Source organism: Triticum urartu, chromosome 4 (assembly GCF_003073215.2).
Source record: "Triticum urartu cultivar G1812 chromosome 4, Tu2.1, whole genome shotgun sequence".
NCBI classification, from domain to species: Eukaryota; Viridiplantae; Streptophyta; class Magnoliopsida; order Poales; family Poaceae; genus Triticum; species Triticum urartu.
In genome coordinates, this window is record NC_053025.1 from 339,482,034 (window position 1) to 339,508,549 (window position 26,516).

Here is a 26,516-nt window from a genome sequence, read left to right on the forward strand (position 1 = left end):
GCCGAGCGCTTCCCAGGCGATGGCGCGGCGGCGAACGGCTTCGGCCGCCGCCATCTTCACGAGGACGAGGCTCGCCTCCTTTTCGAGACCGAGTACCCGGTCCCGCGGGACATGCGGGTGCCCGGGGCGTGGAGGATCAGCGCCGGCGGCGTGCGGGTGCCCCCGGTACCCACCGGCGCGGCGCGGCGTGCGGAGATCGCACGCATCCACTCGTCCCTGCCGCATGCGGCGAGGGAGGGGCCACGGCACGCCCCGACAGCCCGCTCTGGGAGCCTTATTTCCGCCGCCGTCACGCCGAGCAGCTCAAGGCCACCAACGGCGTCGTGCCCTTTGGTAGGCTCAACGCCGCCGGCCGGCGTCGGTGGTGGGGCGTGTCCGGGCGCACGTTGGAGACCGTCCTCGAGTACATCGAGGGCGGCAACACGCCGCGCCTCGAATACCCCGCTCCCCCGTCCTTCTCACGCCGTCGGGGAAGCTCCTGGACCCCGAGGCGCATGGAGACCGGGGAGGCCTCCTCCTCGTCCGGCGGCTCCCCCTACCTCCACCTCCGCCCCGTCAAGCCGGAGCCCCAAGGCACGCCTGTCAGCGCGCGCACCCGCCGCTCCGGCGTCCGCATCGGCGACAACGCCTTCCCCACCGGCCGCTTCGTCCTCGTCGAGACCAAGCCGGAGCCCGGCCTCCCCGCGGAGTACGAGGAGATAGCCCGGCGTGGCTTCTCCGACGAGGACGCCCTGCGGTGGGTGCGGAACGACTACCTCCGCGACGAGATGGCCCGGCAGCGCCGGGCCCTGGAGGAGATCGCCGCCCGCAAGCGTGGGCGCGAGGACGAGCACGGCGTCGTGGTCCTCGACAGCGACGACCCTGGACCGTCCAACCCGCCGCGCCAACCGGGGGAGGGATGCAACAAGGACGGCGGAGGCGTCGGCGGGGGCGACGACGACAACGACGCGACGACGGCGGTGACTACATGCGGTTCTACAGCCTCCTCGGCATATAGAACCGCGTGGGCGGGCGGCGAGGCCCGCGATAGTTTTTTCTTTTTTTATAAAATATGTTTAAATTTGAACGAACTCAAACGTGTTTGCGTTGTGTTTATGCCGAATTTGAATATTTTAAAAATTCACGAAGGGTCACGACTGGGGGCATCACGCCCCCAGTGCACGATTTAGCACCGGTGCGTCCCAGGGGACAATTTTTTGCCCCTCCTGAGAGGCCAACGGCTGGAGATGCCGTAAATAACACGTCTCCTGTAAAACTTTCCGCACAGGCACAGTTGCAAAGCAGGCAGGCAGGTCCCGCTCAGAGGCTTCCCCCCTCCCCCATCCTCCCCCCCTCTCTCTCACTCTCGCTCCGAGCGAGAGGTCTGTGTCACTGGCCCTCCTTCCCTCCGGAGCTCTCTCCTCTTGCTCCGACCCAACAACAGGTAGGGGTTAACTTGTGTTTCTATCCGAATCCTCATTTCACTCTTCTTACTTGTGCACGTGCCTGCCTGCTTCTTGGCTCCGCCAATGCCCGATGTTGCTTCTTGTTCTTGAGAGCCTCATTTCCTGCCACAATACCTGAGATGCGCTGTTTGCATAAAGTATTTTCTCTTTTTCTCTCCCCTGTTTTTGCATTGGTACTCTATTGGTTGGTTTCTCTTTGCGCCCCCCCCCCCCCCCCCCCCCCCCCCCCCCCCCCCCCCCCCCCGCGCCCACCCACCACCCACCCCTGAATTTCCTGTTCCAATGACAATATCTTTTTCAAAAAAGGAAAAAAGATTTGACTTCTTCCCGTATTTTTCACATGACGATGTTTTTCGTCCTCGTTAACTAATAGCCTACTCGGCTAACCCTAGCATTCCGAGTTTGCAGGTGAGAACAGTTTGCGCTAGTAGGGTTTCGCCCTTCCGTTTCTAAGGGAAACAGGTTGGAGATCAAGACGCCGGAATGCCCAAGATGTTCGGTTTCTCTCGTCGCCGGATGAAGCTGGGAAGGTCAAATTTTGGTTCCCTTCTATCAGGATCCGCTCATAAATCTAAGCTCCCCTATTCTTTACTGCCGGTTTTTTTTCTTCTTTCTCTCTTAATTAGTATTACTGGTTTCTTTTTCTTTTTTTAGGTAATAATGGGCTGGTTTCTTTACTGATATCTATAGATATCCTTTTAGGAGAGATCTTAGTTAGATTTGCTGATTCTATGGTCAGTCGCCTGAGCATTTAGACGATTTTCAGGAAGGAGAACTAATATATCCTTTTTGTGTGATTTTTTCCCCTAAAAAGGGGAGTACCCTGGCCTCTGCATCATACGATGCACACAGGACACGGCCTTTTAATAAATGTGAATCAAGTTCAAGTCACCGAGTACTTGACATACATTTTCGTGTGATCTTTGGTCAAGGGCGTGTTTGGTTGCCGTAGTCTACAGTAGCTGCATGGCATAGCCTTCTCAACTCAGCCTGGCCATGCAAATGCAGCCTCAAATGCACCATCTGCATGTTGTTTGATTGCCTGCATGCCCTCTTGCCTGCATGGGTTGAACCACACCGCCTGGTGTTTGGTTGCCTGCATGTTAGTGGACAAACCCAAGGCATGGTGTTTGGTTGTATGCAACGCCTAGTGTGTGGTAACCTCTTTGGCTAGTTGGTGAGGTTACCAGCACACTTCGGCACAACCATGTAGCACACATCATACCGAAAAAGACTTTCGCCCCGCTTTATAAATAAAGCAAACCGCCAGAGCACACATACACGGACTAGTTCAGCACACACACACCCAAGTCATACAACAAGAAGTACAAAGGTTCTGCTGAGGGCATAGCTCAACAAGCCCAAAAAACAAAAGAGAGAAAAGAGGCCGTAGCCGGAGAGCAAGCCAGGCGTCTAATCTGGCTCCGGGGGTGGCGGCGATAGGCGGACGGCCATCGAGCGCAGGTCGGCGATGAAGGCGGAGATGGCGTCCCGGTCCTGAGGGCGGCTAAGCGGCCGCCAGAGCTGCAAGTAACCAGACAGTTTGAAGAGAGCGTCAGTGGCCCGGTGAAGAGGGGTGCGCTGAATCACGAGCTTATTGCGGATCGTCCATAGGGTCCACGCGAGGGCCCCGATCTCAAGCCACCTAATGTGACGAGAGGGTGGGGGAGGTCAGGAGCTCGACGTAGAGGTCGGGGAAGTTGGTGTGGCACCAAACACCTTCCACTGCCTCTCGAAAGCAGCTCCACACGAATTGGGCAGACACGCAGGAGAAGTGATTCGAGTCTTCTGGGGTGCCACACAGCGGGCAGATGCCGGAGCCCGGGCCATTTCGTTTGCGTACCTCCACCCCAGATGGAAGCCGTCCGTGAATCCATTGCCACATGAATATCCGGATTTTCAGTGGTAGGCGGATGGACCACACCGCCACAAGGGGGGAGGGGCGGAGGAGGGGGCAATGGCCCGGTAGAGGGACTTGGTGAAGAATTGGCCCGAAGGCTCAAGACGCCACCGCACCTCATCCGGGCCAGCGTCCACTACTGGCTCGTGGAGAGCGACGCAATCAAGCAGCTCCTGCCAAGCGGCGGCTTCTGGAGGCCCAAATGGCCTCCGGAAAGCAAGGCGCCCTAGGTCAATAAGGGCCCTCTCAACTGAGATCAGGGGGACGACGACGATGAAGAGGTCGGGAAGCGAGCCGCGAAGGGGGAGTCTCCCGCCCAACGGTCAAACTAGAACAACGTCGCGGTGCCCGATCCGACACTGATGGAGGTTCCAATGCGGAGGACGGGGAGCAGTTGGATGACCGACTGCCAAAACTGGGAGCCCCCGGACCGTTTACAGAAGGCCAGGGGTTGTCCGCGCAGATACTTGTTCTGGATGATGTCTAACCAGAGGCCACCGTGCCCTTGCGAAATATGCCAGAGCCAACAGGAGAGGAGGGCAATATTCATGCGTTTAGAGCACATGATACCGAGGCCTCCTTGATCACGGGGCTTGCAGATGTCTGGCCAGCTAACCATATGGTACTTCTGTTTATTGTTATCGCCAGCCCAATAGAAGCGAGATCGGACTTTGGCGATCTCGTGGTGAAGAGTCTCATGAAGGCTATAGAAGCTCATGAGGAACAAGAGGAGGTTGGAAAGGGAGGAGTTGATGAGAATCGTCCGGGCCGCCTTCGACAGTCACCTACCCTGCCAAGGTTCGATGCGCGTTTGCAGCTTGGCCACCGTAGGGCGCAAGTCCGCAACGGTAAGACGAGAGTCACTAATAGGTGTCCCCAAGTAAGTCGTGGGGAAGGAGCCCAGGCGGCAGTTGAGGCGATTGGCGATGTCTAGGGCCTCTGCCGGGGAGTAACCCATTACCATCACATCACTCTTAAGGCCAGACATTTGTTGGAAGCAGAGGAGGAGGAACTTCAGGTTAGCGATGTCTGCATCCGAGCCTTCAACCATGATGATGGTGTCGTCGGCGTATTGGAGCATGGAAATCCCGGAGCCATCGGCCAGGTGAGGGGTGATCCCACGAATATGGCCCGCGGCCTTGGCCTTATCCAAGATAGCGGCAAGCGCGTCCACAACCATATTGAACAAGAATGGGGGGAACGGATCGCCTTGTCTAACCCCACAAAGGGTGGGGAAGTAAGGGCCAATCTCCCCATTGATGTTCACGGCCGTGTGACCACAGGAGACCATCTGCATCACTCTGGTGATCCACCGCTCGTCAAAGCCCTTCCGGAGCAAAACTTCCCGAAGGAAGGGCCAGCTAAAAGTGTCGTACGCCTTGTGGAAATCGATCTTCAGGAAGACCGCCTTGAGGTGTTTGGATCGGACCTCGTGCAGGACTTCGTGAAGGACTAGCACCCCATCCAAAATGTACCGGCCTTGAATGAAGGCGGATTGGTTGGGGTGGGTAATGAGATCGGCAAGAAGGGTTACCCTATTGGCGTACCCTTTTGCCAGAATGCGGAAGATCACATTAATCATCGTGATCGAACGAAACTGGCGGATGTCGGATGCCCCGGGAACCTTTGGGATGAGCGAAATGATCCCTTATTTGAGGCGCCTGAGGTCGATGGACCCAACATAGAACTCGTCAAAGATGGCCATGATCTCAGGTTTGATCACATTCCAGAATGTCTGGAAGAATTTCACCGGGAGGCCATCCGGGCCCGGGGCCGAGGTGGGATTCATGCCGCTAATGGCAGCCCAGACCCCGCCCTCGGAGAAAGGGACCGTAAAGGCCACGTTCTCCACGTCGGATACACGCTGGCGGCCGGACCAGCAGTCATGGGCCAGAGATAAGCCGCCCTGAGGGGCGGCGGAGAAGAGGGCCCTATAGAATCCATGGACATGAGCTCTAATATCACGGGGGACTGCAGCAGTGTGCCTCCATCCCAAAGGAGGGGGATGGTATTGCGTCTGCAGCGACCATTCGTTATGGCCTGAAGTAGGCCGTGTTCGCATCGCCTTTCAAGACCCATTTCTGGGCACCGCGCAAGCGCCAATATGCCTCCTCGTCGGTGTAGATGACAGCGAGCTAGTCTTCCAAGTCGTATCTGGAGAGCCACTCCTCAGGCGAGAGGCCAACCGCGTCTGCGCGCAGGTCCAGGGCCTGGATGGCGGACAACAGGGTCTTCTTGCGCTCGTGGAGGTCACGCCCCAGGTTGGTGCCCCACCCCTTCATAAACTGCCGGCCCCGCTTGGCACAGAATTGCCATGAATCAATGGCCGAGGGGGGACGGAGCTGAGGTTGGGCGCGAGCCTCGACCCAACGCGCGCCAACAGCCTCCACGAAACCAGTCTGGGACAGCCAGAAAGTCTCAAACCGGAACTGGGGGGGGGGGTTCGGGGTGCGCTCGTCGGCGGAGGAAAGGAGGAGGGGGACGTGGTCGGAGCCAATCCGAGTGATTGCCCGGAGGGAGGAGAGGGAGCAGCGGAGGTCCCATTCTGAGGAGACTAGGATCCGGTTCAGAACGGACTGGGTCGGAGAAGCCTGGCGGTTGGTCCAGGTAAACCTGGCACCCACCCTATCTATTTCACGGAGACCAAGGTTGGCAATGCAGTCATTAAACATTTGCATGCGGGCAAAGTTAACATGCGAGTTGCTCTTGTCCTCCGCGAATCTGAGGAGGTTAAAATCGCCCCCGACCACCACCGAAAGAGTAGCGGCCGTAACCTTCCGATGGAGCTCCTCGAGGAAGGAGGCAGACCGACTATGGTCAGCGGGGCCGTAGACGATAATAACCTCCCACTTGAAGTTGAGGGCCCGTTCGAAGAGTTCCATGCTAACAAAGAACTGGCCTCGGTCCATGCTCCCCACCTCGAAGGTGGCATCCTTAACACCTAACAGGATGCCACCAGAGTGGCCAGTGCTCCCACTAGAAGGGAGCCAATGGCACGCAAAGAGGTGGGAGCTAAGTCGATCAAGATCGGGGAGGGAGAATTCCGTGCGCATGGTTTCTTGAATGGCACAATGTTAATGTGCTCTTCTCGCATGTACTCAATGAGTTGGCGGCGGTGGCCATCATGGCTGAAACCGCGGATGTTCCAGAAAAGGACGCGCATTAAGAATCCATCGGGGGGCTGCTTGACCCCAGGACACAAGATGCGCTTTGAGCGCGGAGAGCTGCGGTCGGGAGAGAGTGCGTCCACGGAGGTCGGCGTCAGCCAACGGACGCAGGCCACCCAGCCGCCGGGGGGGTGCCGGGGTGGCATCTACCGTAGCCGGAGTCGGGACGAAAGGTGAGAGCAGAGCCGCCCGGGCTTCCGCTAGCCTACCGTCTAGGATCTCGCGGGCCCTAATGGCCTCGATCTGCACTAAGGGGGGAGCCACCTTGCCCTTGAAGGTGATCGCAGAGTCGGTCGCGACCTTCACAAGTTGACCAAGTGGGACCGACTCAAGAGCAGAGAACGAGCAAGAAGTGATGGATGGGGGGATTGCAGGTGTACCTGGCTCCAGGTTCCGGGCCGCAGCCCGGAGCTCCGCCTGCTCGTGGATGAGCAGAGTCGGGCTGCCATCGGGACGCGCGGCGTCAAGCCGAGCACTCCGGCGGGAGGCAGTCACCGGGAAGGAGATGGACCGGCCACGGCGAGAGGAGGGAGTGGATCCCCTCCTGGAGTAGGCCGCGGTCCGAGGCAGGGGTGGGGGGGGGCGACTGCCGGGGTGGTCACCACGGCCGACACCCCACCGAGGGCAAGGCAGAGGGAGCTCGGAGGCGGGGTAGGTGGAGACGCGGGCCTGACGATGACCACGACCTGCGGCGTCGGGGACGGAGTCCCAGCGGACCCAGGAGGGGGATCGGTCACCTCGGGGTCCGCCAGGGCCAGAGCGGCGAGAGGGAGTGCGAGGGGCAGGTCCCGGTTGCACCCACCCCCTCGCGCAGGGCAGGGGCCGCAGGCGTGGGCAGGTCAGGATGGGGCGGGTTGGACGCACCAGGAGGGGGATCAGATCCCTCCCGGTCTGACAGGCCCTGAGCGGCGCAGGGGGACGAGGGAGGAGGGTCCAGGTCGCACCCCCCACCTCAAGGAGGGTCGGATCCGCACGGCGGGGCGGGCTGGACGCAGAGGGGAGTGGCGTGGAGATGGAGCCATCCGGGGAGCGCAGAGACGAGGCGGGGAAGACCTGAAGGCTCAAGCCCGACACATCTCTACCATCGGAGGGGAGTGAGGGAGCCGTGAGCGAGAGGCCGGCCCTAGCGCCACCCCGGGAGGAAGTGGGGGGTGGCTCATGCTGGGGGCTGTCCTCGTACTCCTCATCGTCGTCCTCGGAGCCGGAGTGGTGGGCCATGGCGGGGGCCACGGTTGCTGCGATGACCCCCCAGGCCCCCACCGTCGGGGCCCCCCAGAAGGCAGTTGTCGGGGATGCGGGGGCGGCCGATGTGGTTGGGCGTCTCGGGAGAGATCTGGAGGTGGAAGCCCTGGTCGTTGAAGAACACTTGGATCGTGGCACGGAGCTTGGATGAGTCCAGGGGTTTAACCTTGACCCGCACCTCCTTGCGGAGAGAAAGCTCGTCCACCACGACCACCTTGCCTAGGATGCGGGACATGTTTCGAATAACCCTTCGGAGCGCGTGATGTCGGGGAGGCCGCCGATGAGGATCCATGTCGTGTCCAGGACAGCCACGGCAAGGGGATCCCGGACCGACATGAAGATGTCCACCACGAGCTTGTTGAGCGCGAGGGTGATGTCGCCGCTGCGGGTAGCCGTGACTGACCGCGTCGGGGAACACCACAGAGAACTGGTTACCCGACAGCAGGGTGACCTGCCAGTCCCAGGTGCAGTGGTAGAGATGGTTGAGCTCGGCCTCAATCATCTCCGAAGACGCCACCCCATCCTTTACGGAGACAATGGCAAGTAGCGAGGGGGTGGGCGGTGGGAGGTCCGGGACCTCGATGTGGAAGTAGCCGAGGCCCTTGATTCCATGCCCGTACATCATCAGCTCCTCCGAAACCGGGCGGTCGGGACAGAGAGCCGCGGGGTGGTCCGGGTCCGAGCACACAAAGCAGCACTGGGGGCGAGTGCAGGCCACCTGGGAGTGACCAGCAAGGCCGCAGTTTAAGCACTTGACGAGGTCGGCGGCGGGGTCATCCGGGAGGAGGGCGGTCGAGGCGGAAGCGGCCGGGTTGCATGGAGGAGCCGAGACCATGGCCTGACCGTTTCCCTGGCCAAGTCCCTGCTTCTTCTTGCGCTTAGGCCCGGCCGGCCCCGGCAGCGCCCGGGGGGATGCTAGGGACGGAGCGAGGGGGTTGGTGGCGACGTGCCTCGAAGGTGGCAGCAGGGGGGCGGTCGAGGGCCGTTGAGCGGGAGCGCCCGCCGCGGCCAGGCGAGCGGCCACCGTCCCGGCGTCGGGGAGGAGACGGGAAGCGGCAGCGCTGCGTTCTTCACTCGGGAGCGGGCTCGGGCGAGCGGGACCGGGAACGGTCCTGGCGATCAGCCCTGGCCGGAGAACGGCGCGGCGGGGAGCGGTGGCCGGAGCGAGGGGGCGAGCGACGGTCGGGACGGAGAGGGGAACGACGGGAGTCGCGGGATGAGAGTTGCCGGCGAAGGTCATCCTCATGGCGGGTGGCTTCGGGAGAGGGCCGGGGGGCAGTGCGGTGGTCTTCAGCCCGCCTCTTGGGGCGCGGGGTGTCGTCCCCCCACGTGCGCGGCATGGGTGCTGACAGGGAGGGCGCGAGGGGGCAGACGGGGGGAGTGGCGGCGGCGGGGAGCGAGTGAGGCGCGACCGCTAGGGTTCCTGACGAGGAAACAGAGGAGGAGTGCGGGGATGGGGGTCGAGGCAGCCCAGCAGGGAGCCAAATAGCCGGGCGAGCCGAGTGGGCCGGCTGTCGTGGAATTGTCACGGCAGATGTCCTAGATGCCAGGACTTAGTCGTGAGGCCAACGCATCTATGTGGTAGCTTGAGAGGGGTTGAGCGGAATCGAGAGACGCAACATAAGACAAGGATTTAGACAGCTTCGGGCCCCGGAAAACATCATCCGGTAATAACCCTACATGCTATTTGCGGCTAGATCTCATTATGCTCATGAGAGAGTCGTCGGTAAGCTGGCTCTTTGTGTCTAGCCCTAGAGATTGTTTCTTCTTGCTTGTCCCTCTTTGGGGAGCCCTGCCCCTCCTTATATATGTTGAAGGGGCGGCTTACATGTAGAGTCCTAGTAGGATTAGAACTAACTTATTCTCTATTACAAGTCGGATACAAGTACGGGTCTTGCTTCCTTGTAAAGGGAATACTCTTCATGCCTTCCGACTTAAGCCGGCCCACTAGAGTATAAGCCGGTCTGCTGGGCTTTGGGCCTTGTCGTCCGTCTGATCCGCCCGTCGGGTCTCCAGTGAGTCACAATGTCCAAGCGGGTTACATGTAAACCGCCATGTCCGGGCGGATCGCCAGTAAGTCGCCTAGCTCCAGCCGGGTCTCTGGTGAGTCACCAAGTCCCAGCCAGGTCATCCATCCAGCCGGGTCATACCGCGGGGTATATCCCCGACATTAGCCCCCAGTTTAATTTGGATTTATCCATGTTTAAACTGATCCTACAAAATAACTCAAGAACAATTTTGACAGGTTGTGCTCCGGGTTAAATATTCTTGTAAGTCGTCACCTGAAATCTTTAAGTCCTTGTCATTTCCTTGTTGATATAAATATGTCCATATCCCCATAGAAAATCTTCTTTAGCTGATATGCTTCAACTTTGTCAATGCAAATAATCCAGATACTTCTTTTTGAAAAATCCGGGTCAATAGGCCAGCTTTAGAATCAATTTGCTGACATTGGTTTTCTTGTAGAGAAATATAGTAAGAGATAATCCACTTGAGTCGGCCTTCAAAACGTCGGTTTAAAAAATATTGGTCTTCAAAGTTGAGATTACATCAAATATACAAGTCCCATGTCACTGCCAGCATGCAACATGACACTTGGGGGCTAATGCAAAGTCATTTTTGCTCACTTTATTGAAGACCTGACTCATCACATTGTAATGAACCGGCTCTTGGGGGCTACCAATTGCTCCTGTCAACAATTCAAGGTTGTGGCATTTATATTGAAGCAAGTCTTAAGCTGTTGCTATGCTACCTTCTTAAGTCTTGGGGGCTACAAGTGATAAGCATATAAGAGGTATATTTTCAAGCTGGATGTTAACTTATGACCCGGTGCCATCCTTAAACTGGCTGAAGATAAACCGACAATTTTTGGCAATGATAAACCGGCTTTGGCAATGATAAACCGGCTTTGGCGATGATAAACCGGCAAGCTCTACATCTTCAAACCGGCTGAAAACCAGATAAGTATTTCAAAGCCAATATTTTTAAGCATTGGGAGCTGATTCAAATAAATTATTCTTTGCAATATTTCTATGAGAAACCAATATCATCAAATTGATTATGAAGTTATCCTATTAACCCGGACTTTCCAGAAGAAGGAAATGATAAGGATCTAAGGATGAACAGGTGCCGGTTCAGAAAAACTTTTAATCCGGAGCACAACCTGTCAAATTTGTTTTTGTGTTTATTTTGCAGGATCAGTTTAACATGGATAAATCCAAATTAAACTGGGGGCTAATGTCGGGGATATACCCCGCGGTATGACCCGGCCGGAAGTATGACCCGGCCAGACCTCGCGATTCACTGGTGACCCACCCTGACTTGGCGGTTCAACAGATGACCCGCCCAGATTTCTCACTCACTGATGACCCGGCCGAGCTAGGTCATTCATTGGTAACCCGGCCGACGGGTTAGAGGAACGACAAGACCCGGAGGCCCAAAAGGCTCAAGGCCCAGAAGGCCGGTTCACGTTATGGTGGTCCGGTTTAAGATGAAAGGCATAAGGAGTTTATTTCTTACAAGAGTAGTTGGAGTCCTACTAGGACTCTACATGTAAACCGCCCCTTCAAACATATATATAAGGAGGGGCAGGGCACCCCTAGAAGGAGAAGTTTTTACAAGTCTAGATACACAGAGAAATCGATGACTCTCGAGATGAGAGATAGCGAAACACCGCCCTTGTAACCGAGATCATCATCATCAATATTAATCAAGCAGGATGTAGGCTTTTACCTCCACCGCGAGGGGCTGAACCTGGGTAAAATCTCGCGTCTCTCGCTCCCGCTCAACCCCTCTCAAGCTACCACATAGATGCGTTGGCCTCACGACTAAGTCCTGGCATCTAGGACATCTGCCGTGACAATTCCACGACACCGGCCCAGCAGCTGATCCGGGAGGGGGGCCCAAGACCGAGGGGGCGGCCCGCAGGGGGGGAGGCCCATGATGCGTTCGGCCCAGGGCACCACGGTCCAGCCAGCGAGGCAGGGAGGACGGGGCGAGGGTTTCCCCTGCCGCCGCCGTCCTCGCCGCGGCCGGCGCCGGGGCCACCAGGGGAGCGGGCCATGATCTTCGGGGAACGCGGATGGGAGACAGGCGCAGCGCGGAAGACCCGAATGTCGCGATGAAGGGTCTGAAGGGCGAGACGCGACGGATGGGCGGAGAACCCGCCGCATGGCGTGGGGGCGCTCGAGGCACGACGGCCGGGGAGGCAACCGTTGCAAGGTGCCAGGACGTGCACGCCAGCCCCTGGTCGGACTGCCCCGGGACACCCCACGCCGGAGCGCGGAGGCGGCGGCGAGCGGTCCTGGGTCCCAAGGCGGCGGCTTTCCTGGGCGTCAATAGCGAGGGCATCGCGGTAGAACGACGAGGGCGCAAGAAAGCATCACAACAACCGGCCCGGGGCGGGGGCGGGGGCGTGGAGACCACCCGGGGCACGACTGGCCGAGCCGGGGGGTCCCGACGCACAACCGGGTGGCCGGCCGCCACATCGGCCAACTCCGCCAAGTCCGCCCAACGGAACGCCGGGGACGGCGAGGAGGACGGAGAGGGGGAGGGGGGCAGCGGACGGGGAGGCCAGGGGTGCGAGAGCAGCGGAGGAGGCCGCCGGCGGCGGGAAGGGCGGCCGCGGGCGCCGGGTCGCCAGGGGCGTCGCGGGAGCTCATTTCAAACTCAGGTCCACGAAAATCCACCCCCTCAGCACACATCATAAGCAGAGCAGAGTATAAACAGAGGATCAACTACTTAACAACATATTTCAGATAAGTAGTACCACACTTCATAACAGTTCAAGCATAAACCATAAACATAAACAGATCAAAGCAGACTCGTAGTACTTAGGAAGGAGGTGCCCCGGCCCTAGTCCCTGGCGGCGAAGGCTTCGTCGTGCTTCCCGCACTTGTTGACGACCTCAATGCCATCGTCGTCGAAGATGATGACCTTGAGGGTGTCGGGAGTGAGGAGTTTGAACGTCACCATGTAGCCGATCTTGATATGATGAACGACTGTGTAGGTGGCCCAACCCTGATCCAGGGTCATCCTGCCGTTCATCAGCTTCACCGTCACCTTCCAGGAGCAGCCGGTATTGTTTCTAAGCTTGAACTCCGTCGGCACCGCGACGAAGTGCTTGGTGAAGTCCAGGGGCATGGGGATGCATTCAAGCTTCGGTGCAAGGATGACCTTGCAGAAGTGAGTTGGGCCATCCTCCTGATGGTAGTGGCCGTAGTTGTGGCGCTTGTTGCCGGGGGGCTCCTCCATGCCCTCGTCGTCGCCAACCTCAGGCGTCTTCGTGTCTTCCTCGGTGGTGGGCGGCAGCACAACCTCGTCGGGCATTGGATGAAGGGGCTGCTTGCCCTTGTTGTCAACGGCCGGGAGCACCTCCGTGCCCATCTCATTGCTCTCCTCGATCTGCACACAATTCATGGAGTCAGGCACAACACAGTGTTCATGGCTTATTGAAGAGCATGTAGTTAAAACGGCATGACTGTCACTCTTCTCCTCCTCTCCATCGCTCCTATATTTACTCACCCTGCCCAGCACTACTTACCCACCCCCTCTCTTCTCTCACTGTCAACCTTCCTCTCCATCGCCATGAGCTCTAGCTACAACTACAACGCCAACCCCTTCCCTTGGGGTATTGGCTGGAGGGCCTTCTTCCTCGGGTGGTCGGCTGGTGACCGCACCAAGTTCCAGAACACCATGGAGGTGTGCTCGAACTTCGGCTCCATGCCTGACATGCAGAAGGAATCTGATGCAGTGCTCATGAGGGCCACTGCACAAGAGCTGAAGACGCTGATTCCTGACCCAGCGAAGGGCGCGATGGCAGTTGACATCATTCGCTGGGCCATGAATCAGGCCGTCTCCGACGGCGCTAAACAGAGGAAGAAGTGGTGCAAGTACAAGACCTACTGGGCTCCTAATGACCGCCGTGCCACAGTGTACTGGGAGACGGCAATCGCGCCGCCGTCGGTCATCGGTGGGGAGCCTAAGGAGGAGGAAGAACCGGTGCAGATGCCAGCAAGGGCGCCGGAGCCAGGCCGTCGTACCTGGCAGATCGACCTCGACTCCGCCGAGGACGACGACGACGACCCGCCACCCCGCACGGCGATGAACAAGAAGATGAATGCCAACGGCTTGACCCGCCGCTTCGCACGCCCGTGACGGCCACCGCGGTGAGCCGGTGTCCGTTGTGTACCCCCAATCCCCCTTCTGCATCCGCATCTACCTCTATTCCGATCTTCCATGAACTAGTTTGAAGTACTATAAACTCGTATGAACTACCTCTACATTCTTATCTACCTCTATTCCCCATTCCCCTCCGCCGTGGATCGAATCTATCGCCGGATCGAACAGGAAAAAGTACCGCATGTCGAACAGAGAGAAATGCTTACCGCCATTGCCGCGGGCCAAGTGATGATCCGCTCGCCGGTGATGGAATCTGGTGGTCTTCTTGCTCTGCTCCGATCCGCCGCCGCCGGTGAGAGTTGGGAGAGTGGGGGAGAGTGGGAAAAGGGAGCGGTGAGGGGTGGTGAGGCTAATAACTGCCGGCGCTTCGGGAAGCAATGCGGCTTCTCGAGTGTGGCCGCGCGCGTGCAGCCGCCGCCACCCACGTGCACCACTCGGGCCTGGCCCTGGAGAAACTGCCGATTCGAGCGTTCCCAGGCAACCAGGCCCAGGAGTGCTTTAAGTTTCGTGCCATGCGGGCCGAACAGTAAAAGCAGGCGTTCCGCACGAGCCAGGCCGGGCCTCATGCACGCAACCAAACACGCCCCAAGTGATTTTAGTTTCTGTGAGCTATAGACATCTGGGTTCGTTCTTGTAACCTAGCCTTGCTTGACCATCTTAGCCTTCCTCTTCATTTATAAGATTCCTGTTTCTCAGGAGAGAAGGTCGAAATGTGACGAAACAGAACCATTTACTCCCCAGCCCCATTTTCCTAATTTGATGCTTCTTTGTACTCTTAGCTCTCACATTTTCCATGGTCTTGTGATTTTACAGGTTGAAGGGTCATCTGCATGATCCTTTCCATGGCCCCCGGAGTCCTGCCCATCCCACCAAGCGGTCCAGTCACCTCACTGTGAGTGTGAGCTATTCTTGTTCACTTACTTCACTTGTTTCTGACTCACCTGTATTTCTATTGTGTTTAAATGGTTATTTGTTCAGGGAGAAGAACCAGTGGCTACGTCGGTGAGTGGCCGTCCTGACGACCTTGCTTGGCGTTGCTCCTCTGATACTTTTGACCTCAATGGCCGTGCATTTGAAAACTCAGAGAACTGGGCAGTATTGTCAACGGACGGGGATAAACCGAGTCCTCGTTTTGATGTAATTAACCATCTTATTGATGTTTTGAAGTGTATAGGAAGTTGTGATGTTTTCATCATTATCGGTTTCTATACGGAAGCCTCTATAACACATTCATCTGGTTACCATTTCAAACAGCATGCAGCAGCCATGGTAGGGAGCAAAATGATTGTCTTCGGTGGAGATTCCGGTAATCATTTGCTGGATGATACAAAGGTATTGATGTTGTTTTTCTAGACGAGCCTATCTGTCATGGCCTTATGTCAGTTTTGAGCTAACTTCGTGATATCATCTTTATATACACTTCAGATATTAAGCTTAGACAAGCTTACATGGGATTCTGTGGCTTCTAAAGTTCGTGTATCACCAGGTGGACGTTGTGCGCAGTTTCGACCATGCAAAGGACATTGCCTGGTATACTTCTTGGAGCTCATTGTTCTTTTACTACTCTGGTCTTTTTCTTCAATTTCTCATATGATATCCTTAGACTAGTAGTGCATTTCAGGGTTGTCAGTTGGTGCATGCTTGGGTTATAAGTCCCTTATCTTTATTAAGTTTACTGGAAGTTATACTCTGGTGAATAATAAACCATGGAATGATTTGTAAAAAAATGTAGGTAAAGAATGGTGATTTTTGAGAAAATAAAGAATGATGATTGTTGAAGTTCAAGAATCAACTTTCGAGTAGGGGTATCCTTAGCAATGTGGTTAAATATTAGTAGGCGGGGGTGGGTACGGCGGACTTTTCAAAGTGACACAACGATGTTTTTTAAATAGGTTCAGTCGCCTCGTGGGAGGGCGACCTACGTCCTATGGAAGGGTCGTCGAGAGTGGTGCCTGACGCATGGAACACTTAGTGTGGCCCGACTAATCCGGGCCTTTGAAGGTCCCTTGGACTCCGAATCTCGACCTTCCTAACTCTCCTGAGAGAGCTACTGGGAGAGCGACCCTCCTTTTGAGTTTATTCATGTGGGAGTAAGTGATTTACATGCCCATGGGGGGCCTTATATAGCCTAGGGGTCCTTGACAAAGGGTACCCTTGAAGTGAGGAGTTAGGAGCGTAGAACTATGGAATTTTCCGTTCTTTGGCCCATGTACCTCTAGTTGGGCTAGGAGGTGGGTTGTGGCAAGGGAGAAGCCCTACACTATTCGTGGGCTTCCTTGCTTGGGCTTCTTCCTTTGACTTGTTGATCACGAAGCCTTGCTTGGACTTATTCTTTGTTCCTTTGCCTTCAACTTTGACTCATTCTTTTATGTGGTCTTCTTCCTTTGACTTGTTGACCATGAAGCTTGGCTTGGACTTTCGTTGACTAGGGTGTCTTGCTTGAACCCATGGGGGATAGTTTGGACTATTGTTGACTGCTTTGACTGGTGTTGACTGTCCTTGACTTTTGTTGACTACCTATGTGGCGGGCCATGTAGGATAAGGGTGGGACCTCAAGTAGAGCCGAAGTAATTACTACAACAATGATTAGCACTTCTCGTTTCTCATTTTGTCTTCAGTTGCAACTCTGCAGCCCTTAATACCACATTGCATGCATATAATGCCTGCTTGCCCAATTGGTAGCATTTAGGGGTTAACACTACACCTCTAGGTGAAATGCGTACAAAAGCCCAAAATGAGGTGCTACACATGCATGCCCAGAGTTCCAGAGGTGGGCTGCGCTTTGAGTGAATTTTGTTACATTCGTCATGGTTTTCTTTTGAATCTTAGGTTCCATGGGACAAGACTGTCATTCTTGTCGGAGGGAAAACCGAGCCATCTTCTGACCGGATATCAGGTTTGACTTAATGTTAAACTTTCAGCAGAAATAATTTGGACTTCATCATTTATTTTACCGCAGTATGGACATTCAATACGGAAACCGAGATCTGGTCGCATATGGAAGCGAAGGGCGACATTCCGGTACATATTCGAACATTGATTTATACAATGCTCAAATGTTCATTGCAAAATGAGAGAAGTTTTTTCCTCAATTGATAATTTCAGGTGGCTCGAAGTGGTCATACAGTGACTAGAGCAGGCCCTGTTTTAATTCTTTTTGGGGGCGAGGATACCAAAGGGAAGAAACTACATGACCTTCATATGTTTGATCTGAAGTCCTTAACATGGCTTCCTTTGAACTATAAGTGAGTCATTCTTCTCTAAAACTAAGAAGTGTTATGTCTATAAACAAATGAAACAAAAAAGAAGCCAAGTAAGAATGTTTTTTCAGTTACACTTGGTTTGTCCATAGTTATTTGCAGAACCAATACATACAATTTAATTAACACTCAATGCATAGAACCTTCTTGATGCTTCTCTTGATTTGATGTGCTATTTTCTGCTACTAAGCCAAGTTCATGTTTTAGAGGTGCTGGACCTTCTCCAAGATCCAATCATGTTGCTGCACTTTACGATGATAGAATTCTTTTGATTTTTGGAGGCCAATCAAAATCCAAGACCTTGAATGATGTCCACGCTCTAGATTTTGAAACAGTATGTTCGATCAGGTTTCTGCAAAAAAAAATCTTGTTGATCTCCTACTGAAAGAATCATTCTTCTTGTTAGATGGTATGGTCAAGAATGAGAACACATGGTCATCATCCATCACCTCGGGCAGGTTGCTGTGGAGCTCTCTGTGGGACGAAATGGTATATAGCAGGGGGTGGAAGCAAGAAAAGGCGTAAGTTTGTAATGTGATGCTCTCATTCATAAATTGTATATAATATGCCATATGAGTGCCATATGAGTGGTTCAGTTTCATTTCTAACCCTTAACCAGAAGTGTGTTCATTTCTTAAAAGAGTTGCTTCATTTGAACCATGGATTCTGGTCATTTTCTAACAAGTCTTCTCGGTCTCTATCAGGTCATCCTGAAACTTGGGTCTTTGATGTCCTAGAATCCAAGTGGTCTGTTTGTGTAGTACCTCCTAGTTCCTCCATCACTACCAAGAAAGTAAGTGCAAGTCATCCTTGATGGATTCCAAGTGATCTTGGAAGGCATGTATTGTATCATATTCAACCTTCCTAAAATGTACAGAATGCAAAGTTTAGTATTGTATAAAGTTGTATTCTCCTATGTAATCCTATTGTACCATATTTTTTTCGAAATGGAGGCAATTTTTTTTGCCTCATCCATTAATTAAGGAGTTAGACAAGGTTTTAACTAGAAAACTAGAGTCGAATACGCCCCCCTTACTAGAAAAATAAAGATCATCGTAGTTGTTTCCTATGTAATCCATGCTGAAGTAGAGCAGAAACAACACTCTCCAAAAGCAAATCCTATTCAAATCCCTGTTATTCCAGTGATGCCATTTTTCTAGTTGCTGAACAATTGAAGATACAACTCGTGCAGGGTTTCAGCATGGTTCCTTTGTACTACAGGGATAAGATTGTTCTTGTTTCATTTGGAGGAAACAAAAAGGAGCCATCTGATAAGGTAAAAAACTAACCTTTTTAAGTAAGAGAATAGCCGGTTTTAGCATCAGGAGTTTTGGACTTCAATTTCTTGTTCTTTCGTTGCAAGGGGATTTTCTGATATTTGCTTCAAAATGTAGTTCTGTTTTTTTATTTCATATTTTGCTTAGAAAACACTTGAACTGTTTCTTGATCAAGCTACTATTCCTGAATTCAGATTATTTTGTGTTTTCAAAGGTCGAAGTACTAGTGGTGCTGCAAAATGAACATTGTTTCAGTTGGCGGTCTGCCCCTGATGCAGAACCCTTAATGTATGAGGACTCTTCTCCTAGCTCAAAGGAACTCGCGGATCACCTCAACAACTGCGATCCTTTGTACTCTAACTCTGTAGCAAGGCATAGTCTCGCGACAACAGTGGAAAGCTCATCTGGGAGGAAATCACTCCCTGATTCACTCCTACATAACTCGAAGGTGGGCGGCTCATCACTCCGCAGGCAGTTCCGTCAGGAGGAGGAATGCAGCCTGGCCCAAAAACTGCAGAAGCCAATCGACGATGACAAGTACAAGGATGTTGGCGATTGTTCTGAGCTACCATCCTTCGCAAACCAAAAGCAGCGGAGTGACACATATCATTCTCCAGATGCGGATGCTAAAACGAAGAGGGTGGGCAGAAGTTCGTCTGACATTAACCATCAACATGATACAAAAATCGCAAACTTGGTCAGGAGAAACATGGCGCTGGAAGAGAAACTTTCAGCTGCAATGGCGAGCAAAGACGAAGCAGAAAAGAACTTATCTCTGGTCATTGACACGAAGGAAGAGCTAGAGAAGAGGCTAGCTGAGAGAGACAGGGAGGTTGTGGCGCTGAAGGAGAAAGTGGGAGGATTAGAACAGGCACACGAAGATTTGAACAACGCCTCAAACACTGTCCATGCTGATAACGTGCGGCTCGAGCGTGAAGTGGCGTTCTTGAAGGCAGTCATGGATGAAACTCAGAAGGCAAAAAAAATAAAAATCCCTGTGATCTCTCATTGTACCAGTGTTTATGCAGTTGCACTGACTATTTTACCCCCTAAACAGGAGTTTTACTCGACCCGCGGAGTTCTAGCAGGAGAGCGCGCGAGGGCATTCCAGCTCCAGGTATAATGGCAGCGTTGAATGATCAGGTTCTTTCCTGATTGGTAGATACAGAGGGACTGCCAATAGCAGTTTCCATTTTTTCATGATTTGCCATGCTGATATCCAGTTTTACTTACATTTGCATCTGTGATATTTGCTTTGCCAGGTTGAAGTGTTTCATCTGAAGCAAAGGCTGCAATCAATGGATGGACGGTCACCTACACAAAGAAAACCTCAGAATCTCTAGGTTCCACAGGTCAAATCTCAAATGTGGATAATGATGCGAATACCTTGCATCCTGATGTAAACTAATTGTTACCATGCCTATTTTTGCGTCAAAACATCAGGGGCGTGTTTGGTTGGTTACCATGCTTCGCCACACCTGGGTTGTGTGAATTCACATCTTTTGTGGCGACCAAACTGGGCAAGCACGGTAATGAACCGAACATGCCCCAGGTATGCATATGTTCTGATCCATCGTAGGGAGGATTGTGTGCTAGATACTAAGGTTGTGAGATGTGGATTGATTTGCAACTGTCTGATCTAGTAATGTGCATATCCTTGTTTTTGAAACTTCTCTTGAGAGAGCGTGAAACTCTCTCTTTTCAGTTTAAACTAGTAATTTGCCCGTGTGTTCGATGGCAAAAATAACATGTTTATGACCTATGTAGTGCAAATTTGTGGCGACCTGGTCCCGGATAAGGAACATGAATCTCTCTATTTTCTGTTCTAGTCCCTGGATCAATAGCTGTCGTGCACAATTCATGATCAAATACCAAGATACATCACATGTCATAATATTGCATTGCAGTCATAGTATTACATCATAGATTCAGTCTCTTTAGAATAGATACCAATCTAGCTCAAGGCTAGCTTATACAATCATGCAACGGAATTACAATATTATCTTGTGGCATTCATTTCACAGCTAAAACTTGAGTATAGCATCATAACCCTACTTTGTGTCTCTCCTTCGATGCGGACAATCCTGCAACATGATATGTTACAGCATCAAGATACCTTACAGCCATAAGGGTCAATACATCCAATGGCAAGTTTCACTTGAATGAAATATAAGCAAAATCTAAATTATGTTCTTGGGACAAGTGGTGGCTGGTTTCATTTGCAGAAAGCAATAATAGTTGTATCCTATCTAAGGTGGACCTACTTTTCACATAGGACTCCTGACACGGGGTAAAGCAGTAATAGCATTAATGTTGTGTGCTATCTAAGGTGGATCTAAAGCGGTAATAGTTGGTTGGTGCAGCTAGCTTGGTTCGGGGACGTCGGGGGCGACGGGCGGCGGAAATCTTCAGGTGAAGACACTCTCGTCGATTCCAAGCGCTCCTCGCATGCAGCTAGGTCAGGCATGCACGCGTGGACCCGAGAAACACAAGAGACAAAGTGGGGCGCTCGGGTTCGTGCTCACCTTCCCGACGTCGAGCTCGCGGCGACGACGAGGCTCGACCCTCAACGGATTCGAGCTCTGGGGGAAGTGTTGAATTTGGAGGCGCGAAGGGTGTCTGGCGGGGTGCCTCTGGATGTGGTGAAGGCGTTAGTGGGGGTGGCTTACAGAAATTTGGCTGGCGGCGGCTCTGGCAGAAGGCGTACGAGGTGGGTTCACGAAGGCGCAGCCCAACGGCGAGGGACGACATAAGTTGGGGCAAAAATCCAGATGAGCTCATGGGGTTCTTATAGGACATGGTCTCGAGCTCGGGTCGTGTGGGGAGTGGCCGAACGTGCGATGGTGGGCGCGGTAAATGCAGGATGGGAAACGTTTGAAAACGGCGCGCCGGCCAAGCCGGTCACGCGTCACACGGTCAAAGTGCCTGCACGCAGACTCCCTCTTATTATTCTCCTTCCTTCTTTTCTCTTCTTCCTCCCTCGCTTCTTCTCTGCTTCTTTTCTCAGGCCCCCGTCATGGTCTACCATTGCTGTCTCAGGGCGCCGCGACCACGGGAATTAGCCGATCCAGCCGCCCTCGGCCAGATCTGCATGAATCCGTGCCACCCGAGCTCTACTTGCCTTGCCGGAGTTACAACTGACCACGCCATAGCTGCAAACGTTGAAGCTTTTTCCATACCCGCTTGTAGCTCTCGTCAACGCTTGTTGCAGCTTTCGCTGTCGCCCCGTAGCTCTCACCAACGCTCGTTTTTTGAAAGTTTCATAGCGGAAGCTTTTTTCCACACCGATTGAAGCTTTTTTCCACACCGGATGAAGCTTTTCTGCCATGGTTGAAGCTTTTTCCCATTCCGATTGAAACATTTTTTTACACCGGTTGAAGCTTTTCTTGACGTCGGCTGAATCATTTTTCCATGTCTGAAGCTTTTTCTTCTAAGTCGGCTGTAGCTTTTTTCATGGTTGAAGCTTTTTCGATGCCATTTGAAGCTTTTTTCAAGCAGTTCAAGCATCCCCTGGTGCTGTTTGCAACACCACCGTCGGGGTGCGCCGTTGTAGCAGGGGGTTGGGTGGAGTTTTTTCCCATTCCGATCGAAACATTTTTTTACACCGGTTGAAGCTTTTCTTGACGCCGGATGAAGCATTTTTCCATGTCTGAAGCTTTTTTTCTAAGCCGGCTGTAGCTTCTTTCATGGTTGAAGCTTTTTCCGATGTCATTTGAAGCTTTTTTTCAAGCGGTTGAAGCATCCCCTGGTGCTGTTTGCAACACCACCATCGAGGTGCGCCGTTGTAGCAGGGGGGTTGGGTACTTGTTGGTCGCAGCACCGGGACGGGACGGTTCCAGCATCCCCGGACGCAGCCAGGTCGCACGGCTTCAGGAGCTTGAGGACCATGCCATGGCGTGCCCTAGGAGCCATGGCGGGTCTGCGATGCCGGCGAGCCTGAGTGTGCGGCGGCGCTCTGATCTCCGGTGAGGGAAATACGACGAGGGTCACCAGCGCTCGTGATACGTCTTCGACGTATCTACTTTTCCAAACACTTTTGCCCTTGTTTTGGACTCTAACTTGCATGATTTGAATGGAACTAACCCGGACTGACGCTGTTTTCAGCAGAATTGCTATGGTGTTATTTATGTGCAGAAACAAAAATTCTCGGAATGACCTGAAACTTCACGGAACATCTATTCGGAAATAATAAAAAATCCTTGCAAAAGATGAAGACCAGGGGGGCCACCACCTGTCCACGAGGGTGGGGGCGCGCCCCCTACCTCGTGGGCCCCCTGGAGCTCCTCCGACCTCAACTCAAACTCTATATATTTGCTTTTGGGGAGAAAAAAATCAGAGAGAAGAATTCATCGCGTTTTACGATACGGAGCCACCGCCAAGCCCTAAAACCTCCCGGGGGGCTGATCTGGAGTCCGTTCGGGGCTCCGGAGAGGGGAATCCGTCGCCATCGTCATCATCAACCATCCTCCCTCACCAATTTCATGATGCTCACCACCATGCGTGAGTAATTCCATCGTAGGCTTGCTGGACGGTGATGGGTTGGATGAGATCTATCATGTAATCGAGTTAGTTTTGTTAGGGTTTGATCCCTAGTGTCCAATATGTTCTGAGATTGATGTTGCTATGACTTTGCTATGCTTAATGCTTTTCACTATGGCCCGAGTGCCATGATTTCAGATCTGAACCTATTATGTTTTCATCAATATATGAGAGTTCTTGATCCTATCTTGCAAGTCTATAGTCACCTATTATGTGTTATGATCCGTTAACCCCGAAGTGACAATAATCAGGATACTTACCGGTGATGACCATAGTTTGAGGAGTTCATGTATTCACTATGTGCTAATGCTTTGTTCCTGTACTTGCTACGTCTTGAGCTTGCGTTGGTTTTCCCCGAAGAGGAAGGGATGATGCAGCAGAGTAGCGTAAGTATTTCCCTCAGTTTTTGAGAACCAAGGTATCAATCCAGTAGGAACCCACGCTCAAGTCTCTTGTACCTGCAAAAAGCGATAGCTACTCGCAACCAACGCGATTAGGGGTTGTCAATCCCTTCACGGTCACTTACGAGAGTGAGATCTGATAGATATAATATTTTTGGTATTTTTGGTATAAAGATGCAAAGTAAAAAGTAAAAGCAAAGTAAAAAAGCAAAGCAAGATTAAAGTAATGGAGATTGATATGATGAGAATAGACCCGGGGGCCATAGGTTTCACTAGTGGCTTCTCTCAAGAGCATAAGTATTCTACGGTGGATGAACAAATTACTGTTGAGCAATTGACAGAATTGAACATAGTTATGAGAATATCTAGGCATGATCATGTATATAGGCATCACGTCCGTGACAAGTAGATGGAAACGATTCTGCATCTACTACTATTACTCCACTCATTGACCGCTATCCAGCATGCATCTAGAGTATTAAGTTAAAAACAGAGTAACGCCTTAAGCAAGATGACATGATGTAGAGAGATAAATTCATGCAATATGAAATAAACCCCATCTTGTTATCCTCGATGGCAATGATACAATACGTGCCTTGCTGCCCCTTCTGTCACTGGGTAAGGACACCGCAAGATCGAACCCAAAGCTAAGCACTTCTCCCATGGCAAGAACTACCAATCTAGTTGGCCAAACCAAACGGACAATTCGAAGAGACTTGCAAAGATAACCAATCATACATAAAAGAATTCAGAGAAGATTCAAATATTATTCATAGATAGACTTGATCATAAACCCACAATTCATCGGTCTCAACAAACACACCGCAAAAACAAGATTACATCGAATAGATCTCCACAAGAGAGGGGGAGAACTTTGTATTGAGATTCAAAGAGAGAGAAGAAGCCATCTAGCTACTAACTATGGACCCGAAGGTCTGAGGTAAACTACTCACACTTCATCGGAGAGGCTATGATGATGTAGAAGCCCTCCGTGATGACGGCCCTCTTCCGGCGGAGCTCCGGAACAGGCCCCAAGATGGGATCTCGTGGATACAGAAAGTTGCGGCGGTGGAATTAGGTTTTTGGCTCCTGTTCTGATCGTTTGGGGGTACGTGTGTATATATAGGAGGAAGAAGTACGCCGGAGGAGCAACGAGGGGCCCACGAGGCAGGGGGCGCGCCCTAGGGGGGTCCCCACCCTCGTGACCGCCTCTTTTGTTCCTTGGAGCAGGGTCCAAGTCTCCTGGATCATGTTCGGTGAGAAAATCACGTTCCCGAAGATTTTATTCCATTTGGACTCCGTTTGATATTCCGTTTCTTCGAAAAACTGAAATAGGCAAAAAAACAGCAATTCTGGGCTGGGCCTCCGGTTAATAGGTTAGTCCCAAAAATAATATAAAAGTGGAAAATAAAGCCCAATATAGTCCAAAACAGTAGATAATATAGCATGGAGCAATCAAAAATTATAGATACGTTGGAGACGTATCAGGCATCCCCAAGCTTAATTCCTGCTCGTCCTCGAGTAGGTAAACAATAAAAAGATAATTTTTGATGCGGAGTGCTACTTGGCATAATTTCAATGTAAATCTTCTTAATTGTGGTATGAATATTCAGATTAGAAAGATTCAAGACAAAAGTTTATATTGACATAAAAAATAATAATACTTCAAGCATACTAATAAAGCAATTATGTCTTCTCAAAATAACATGGCCAAAGAAAGTTATCCCTACAAAATCATATAGTCTGGCTATGCTCCATCTTCACCACACAAAGTATTTAAATCATGCACAACCCCTGATGACAAGCCAAGCAATTGTTTCATACTCTAATTTTTTCAAAACTTTTTCAATCTTCACGCAATACATGAGCGTGACCCATGGATATAGCACTATAGGTGGAATAGAATAGTGGTTGTGGAGAAGACAAAAAGGAGAAGATGGTCTCACATCAACTAGGCATATCAACGGGCTATGGAGATGCCCATCAATAGATATCAATGTGAGTGAGTAGGGATTGCCATGCAACGGATGCACCTAGAGCTATAAGTATATGAAAGCTCAAAAAGAAACTAAGTGGGTGTGCATCCAACTTGCTTGCTCATGAAGACCTAGGGCAATTTTTGAGGAAGCCCATCATTGAAATATACAAGCCAAGTTCTATAATGAAAATTTTCCACTAGTATATGAAAGTGATAACATGAGAGACTCTCTACTATGAAGATCATGGTGCTACTTTGAAGCACAAGTGTGGAAAAAGGATAGTAACATTGTCCCTTCTCTCCTTTTCTCTCATTTCATTTTTTTATTTGGGCCTTTTCCTTTTTTATGGCCTCTTTTTATTTTGGCTTCTTTGGCCTTTTTTTATTTTTCGTCCAGAGTCTCATCCTGACTTATGGAGGAATCATAGTCTCCATCATTCTTTCCTCACTGGGACAATGCTCTAATAATGATGATCATCACACTTTTATTTTTCTTATAACTCAACAATTACAACTCGATACTTAGAACAAAATATGACTCTATGTGAATGCATCCCGCGGTGTACCGGGATATGCAATATGACAATGGTGGAGTGTGTCATGAACGGAACGGTGGAAAGTTGCATGGCAATATATCTCGGAATGGCTATGGAAATGCCATAATAGGTAGGTATGGTGGCTGTTTTGACGAAGGTATATGGTAGGTGTATGATACCGGCGAAAGGTGCGCGGTATTAGAGAGGCTAGCAAAGGTGGAAGAGTGAGAGTGCGTATAATCCATGGACTCAACATTAGTCATAAAGAACTCATATACTTATTGCAAAAATCTAGAAGTTATCAAAGCAAAGTATTACGCGCATGCTCCTAGGGGGATAGATTGGTAGGAAAAGACCATCGCTCGTCCCCGACCGCCACTCATAAGGAAGACAATCAATAATTAAATCATGCTCCGACTTCATCACATAACGGTTCACCATACGTGCATGCTACGGGAATCACAAACTTTAACACAAGTATTCTTTAAATTCACAACTACTCAATTAGCATGACTTTAATATTATCACCTCCATATCTCAAAACAATTATCATGCTTCAATCTTTTCTTAGTATTCAACACACTCAAAAGA

At 51.8% G+C, this 26,516-nt stretch overlaps 1 protein-coding gene and 1 long non-coding RNA gene across 4 annotated transcripts; one reads left to right on the top strand and one right to left on the bottom strand.

The window, feature by feature from the left end:
- The first annotated feature begins 1,277 nt into the window (after positions 1-1,277).
- On the top strand, positions 1,278-20,140 carry LOC125551620 (acyl-CoA-binding domain-containing protein 6-like). Of its 3 annotated transcripts, none has more exons than XM_048714882.1 (16): positions 1,278-1,423; positions 1,854-1,975; positions 14,748-14,826; positions 14,913-15,071; positions 15,189-15,266; positions 15,360-15,464; positions 16,764-16,830; positions 16,894-16,955; positions 17,040-17,179; positions 17,402-17,528; positions 17,601-17,715; positions 17,899-17,987; positions 18,387-18,470; positions 18,686-19,447; positions 19,529-19,588; positions 19,734-20,140. In XM_048714882.1, exons 2-16 carry the CDS (start codon positions 1,929-1,931, stop codon positions 19,812-19,814), a joined length of 2,055 nt encoding a protein of 684 aa, XP_048570839.1. In that variant the 5' UTR covers positions 1,278-1,423; positions 1,854-1,928; the 3' UTR covers positions 19,815-20,140. The 3 variants fall into 3 exon arrangements, with proteins under 3 accessions (XP_048570839.1, XP_048570840.1, XP_048570841.1); XM_048714883.1 differs by having other exon boundaries at positions 1,323-1,423; positions 10,221-14,826; XM_048714884.1 differs by lacking the exon at positions 1,278-1,423 and adding an exon at positions 1,438-1,582 and having other exon boundaries at positions 10,221-14,826.
- A 192-nt stretch (positions 20,141-20,332) lies between these two features.
- On the bottom strand, positions 20,333-22,604 carry LOC125551621. The gene is made up of 2 exons (XR_007302951.1): positions 20,997-22,604; positions 20,333-20,555 (listed from the first exon to the last, which is right to left on the bottom strand). It is a non-coding gene; the product is annotated as an uncharacterized LOC125551621 (long non-coding RNA).
- Positions 22,605-26,516: the final 3,912 nt, after the last annotated feature.